Here is a 4780-nt window from a genome sequence, read left to right as displayed (position 1 = left end):
GTACTTTATTCCGTTTCATTAAAGTTGGGTTTGGAGTAATAATAAGTTTAAGTATTATGTAACAAAAAATAATACAGAATAGCATGACTCCGTAGCGAAAAAAAAAACAATTTAAATTGAATGGCGCCAAAGTGTTATTTACAGAATAATTATTTTCCTCAATTATTTTTAATATTTAACATAAATATTTCATATAAAGCCAAAGAATTAAGATATCCATTTTTGAAATCTAAACATGACTTCTCCTGAAGAGCGTCAAGTGTCAATTTGTATGCGAAAGTATAATTTAGAAGAAATAGAAAACGAATTCGTTACCCATGTAATAACTATCATTGAACGTAGTAACGTTACAAAATAATATTAACGAATATAATATGTCTTGTTTTCTTTAAAGCATTTATCGGCGTTCCCTTTCCTAGAAGAAGAAAACAAGCAACACACCCTCAAAATATTGAATGCGTTGCGCGAAGCGCGCTCTGTTAATGCAGAAATAAAACTTCTCAAGCAAGAAAACGGTAAATTCCGTAGCCTTAAATATTTTTATTTGAACTAATATGTATTTCCTTGAAAAAAGTATTTTGTACAATTAACGTAGTCTGGCTTTATTCGTATTAAGTGGTAATTAGAGAGGCCTTTGGTTCAGCAGTGGAGTAATAGACTGGTGATGATTGCGGGCAAAAAAACTTATAATTTCATATTTCTACTAACTTCCCGCGATCCCAGCGTCTGTTTTGGTATCCTTTTAATCCTGACTTTTATTTAGCATGCAAACTATCTCTGCCATGATTTTCAAAATCTTTTCAGTCGTGGGATCCGTGGGTGAAAGGTAACCCACAAACAGTTACTTTTAAATTAATAAAATTACTATACTATATATATATATATAGGGAAACTTACAATTCCCGTAAGATTTTAGAAAGAGCTAGTCTTTCGAAAATCCCACGGGAATTGTAAGTTAACCCGAATGAAAAGTATTTCGCAAAGATCGGTTTAGCAATGATCATAGGTAACATAAGCTGTTTTAGTAAATCCCCGTAGTCTATGCCCGTCTCTAGTATCAAAGCTATCTTTCAGCAGTATTTCATTAATATCAGCGCAGTAAGACATACCGATGTTGATGTGTATTACAAAAAAAAGTTTCTGGAAATTGTCATAGGTCTTCTAACATCTCAGCGCGCGCGATTGCAGCGAAAATGTAACGAAATAACTAAAATGGTGGAAAAAATTAATGAAGAGTCTCTAGAACTTGAACAATTAATTAGACAAGAAGAAATAGATTCCAGCCTTGATATGTATGTTTGTATTTTAACTTGGTAAAGCGGTGATAGCTTTGTGGCGAAGGCCTTCGAATTCAGTCTCCCTTTCGGGAAGACCGAATCCGATCCCTGGCATGCACCTCAAACATTTGGAGTTGTCATCATCGTATCAACCCAATACAGGTCCACTACAGAGCACGGGTCTCCTCCCACATTGAGAAGGGGTTAATGCCGTAGTCCACCACGCTGGCCCAGTGCGGATCGGTGGACTCCACATACCTTTGAGAACATTATGGAGAACCCTCAGGCATGCAGGTTTCCTCACGATGTCGTCCTTCACTGTTAAAGCGAGTGATATTTTAATTGCTAAAAAATTTGGAGTTATGTTCGTTTTAAATTTAAGCAATTAAAATGTCACTTACTTTTACCGTGAAGGAAAACATCATTCAGGAAAACCTGCAATCTTGTGAGGTCTTCATACATGTTCTCAAAGTCGTGTTAAGCGCTAAGCGGCACTTTGCCAACTACCTTGCCTTACCTACCGTGCCTTGTAGTGGGCCGTTGATAGGTCGATAACACTGAATTAAGAACACAAAGAAACCGTGTACACGACTTATATTGAAGCATCAAAAACCACTCGAACGGGCGATTAGTTACTTCATATCATTTAGCAGTTCACAGTAATTATTTTACCTCTAAAGTTCTAAACGTTTACCATAAAATGGCAAAATGAGAAAAAGTTTGAGTAACACGCGTTTACTCGTTTACTGGTTTTGGAAACAATGCACTGCATGCAATAATGGCTGAATGACAGTTCTTAATGTTCTTAACTCGGTGGTTGATAATAATGATTATGAATAACTTCGCCTGTATTCCTAGCTGGGGGCTTATTAGGGATTATTCGGGGATTTCCGGTGCGAAGACGCGACTCTAGCCCATTGAGACTACAACTTCTGTCATTCTATCTGGCTTTGTGGCCCGGCTATTGTCTTTTTAGCTTCAACATTAATAAAATGAAATGAAAATACACTTTATTGTACACCTAACAGTATAAAATTATAAACAATAAAAACACTAAATATAACACACAGGTACAATGGGCGGCCTTATCGTTAAAAAGCGATCTCTGCCGTTATATACTTATATCATTAACCTGAAGGGAATTTATAAAGCTGGCATAGTTATAGCGCTTCTGAACGTACCGACAGTCAAAGTGTGACATAACAATGCATGACTATTACGTCGTTATGCCACGTTTGTATGTTTGAACGCGGTAGTATCAGGAAAAACACAATCCCTACTTCCATATAACCTATCCAGGAAAAACTAAATTTTAATATTTGAATCGAGGCACTGTATGTAGCTACCTGTTTGTGCATTTAAAAAAAAGCTGTTAATTTGAAAATACGAACACATTGCGATTTTATTTTATTTGTATGGATAGATTTCATAAAAATGTAGATATTATATACGACCATAGAAATATAATAAACTAACGTTCAAAGTCGTCGGACTGGGCCGACCAACAATTTCGTTATTGATTATTTTCAGATGTCAGTATGAAGCTGAACTTGGAGAGATTATAAATAAATGTCGTCAATATGCCAATATTTATGTGAGTTTAAGCTTATATTATATTTAAACTCTTAGGATTTTTCTTGATATGAAGCAGCTATCAATTCATCAGTGCGCCTTTGCACTTTGCAGTAAAATTGACCCGTATGCCGTCACGGCAAATGGCGTAACGCCCGATACTATTTTTATTATTTTAAATTATAGAACGTTTCTCATCTGCTGGGACTTCTGTTACTACTTTTTTTTTAATTAGCGTATGTCTAATACCTTTATTTACCTACCTAGAACGAGGAGCTGATTAGAGGGGAAACGGAAAAAGCTAATAACATTTTGTCAGACTTAGTGGCCGAAGAGAAGATACGTCGTATCGAAGTTGCAGAAATAAATAATGCACTTTGTGACATGAAAACAGATGTCCCTGAAAACATTTGCGAGATTATGTATGTATTATCATCATCATCTCATCATAAAAGACCACCGTAAACCTTTGTATAAAAAATTTAGTTCACCAGTGAACAATAGACAAATCCGGAAATGATTTAGTACTTAACTTTATTAAGCCGTGTCCAGATTACCCGCTACCATCTTAGATAAGTGAAAATCAGCTCTGCATTGATGATGTTATCGACAAAGCCGTATCGCCAAGCGACTTAGCGTTTCAGTACGATGTCTCGTAAAAGCTTTAGAGATATGGCAGACAACTGCCATACCCGTAACAGGTTACCCGCTACCATTTGACGTAGTGCTAAGTTCTTTATCAGCTCTGCATTGATGATCTGATGGAAACCGATTCGACATGGAACCGGAAATATCGCGTATCGTATGATCACCATCATGATACGCGCTGGCGATACAGATAAGTTGATCGGATAAGGTATAAATGTATTTCTGTAGCTGGTTTTACACATATGTATTACATTTTCTATTACAGGGGTAAAACAAAATTGGAAGAGATATTTAATTCGCTAAATATCTACGCAATACGAAAAATAACCATGTTTTAAATTAAAAATTACCTATAAATGTTAAATTTGATTGATAATAAGATGTCAGTGATAGAACTTTTTTCCCTTCCTTCTTAATTTAATAAAGCATAACATTAAGAAATGTTTTTTATTTATCTTCGATCTTAAATAATATTCCTCGAGTACCTAATAAAAGAATGAAATTCCTAACACTCCTCCGACAATCCTTTTATTGTCGAGCCTGATATGACTGGATTCGATTTCAGTAATTTTGCGTTGAAAATTGTAATATTTTTATTACTGTTTTTGATAATCTACGAATCACTAAGCGGATGATAAAGAAAACGATGCTATGAAGTACCTCTTCGTGAACAAATTAGAAATGAGAAGATCTGTAAAAAAACAGAGTCAGCGACATAGTTCTACAAATTGCGAAGCCCAAGTAGCAAAGGAGCTTACAGCTCGGAATAATCACCGACTTTAAGTTTCAAAGGTAATGGAGCGGCAACCATGGGAAATTATACTCCCCAATTGGAGGACAGACGGCACCTAAAAAAGACAGAGTCGCTGGTTAGTAGTAGAATGTAGTTAGCGGCACTTAACTAATGTTGTAAAGATCCAAGGCATTCCTCGGAGATAAGTGCGGATTGGTGGACTCCACACACCTTTGAGAACATTATGGAGAACTCTTAGGCATGCAGGTTTTCTCACTATGTTTTCCTTCGCCGTTGAAGCAAGTGATTATAATTACTTGAAACGCCCATAACTTAGAAAAGTTAGAGGTGCGTGCTGGGATTCGAATTCAGCCCGCACAAAGTGAAGTCCTACTCACTGGGCCATCACCGTTTCGAGATAAATAATGATGATGATGAAAATTTTTCGAGTCTTCCAATTTTCTTACCAAATTTTAACAGTAGCGTGTGCGGACCACCGGCCTGCACGCGCGAGAGCGGCGCGCATGCGATATGCGACATCTTTTTTTGA

General features: G+C 36.4%; 1 protein-coding gene across 1 annotated transcript; it reads left to right on the top strand.

Annotated features, from left to right (window-relative positions):
- The first annotated feature begins 235 nt into the window (after nucleotides 1–235).
- Nucleotides 236–4780, top strand: LOC120630141. The gene is made up of 6 exons (XM_039899291.1): nucleotides 236–319; nucleotides 395–515; nucleotides 1157–1292; nucleotides 2808–2871; nucleotides 3117–3271; nucleotides 4711–4780. The coding sequence occupies exons 1-6, from the start codon at nucleotides 236–238 to the stop codon at nucleotides 4778–4780; spliced, it is 630 nt and encodes a 209-aa protein (XP_039755225.1).

This window comes from Pararge aegeria, chromosome 15, assembly GCF_905163445.1.
Source record: "Pararge aegeria chromosome 15, ilParAegt1.1, whole genome shotgun sequence".
Classification (NCBI taxonomy): domain Eukaryota; kingdom Metazoa; phylum Arthropoda; class Insecta; order Lepidoptera; family Nymphalidae; genus Pararge; species Pararge aegeria.
The sequence above is the reverse complement of the archived record's forward strand: the minus strand, read 5'-3'. Positions and strand labels throughout refer to the sequence as shown.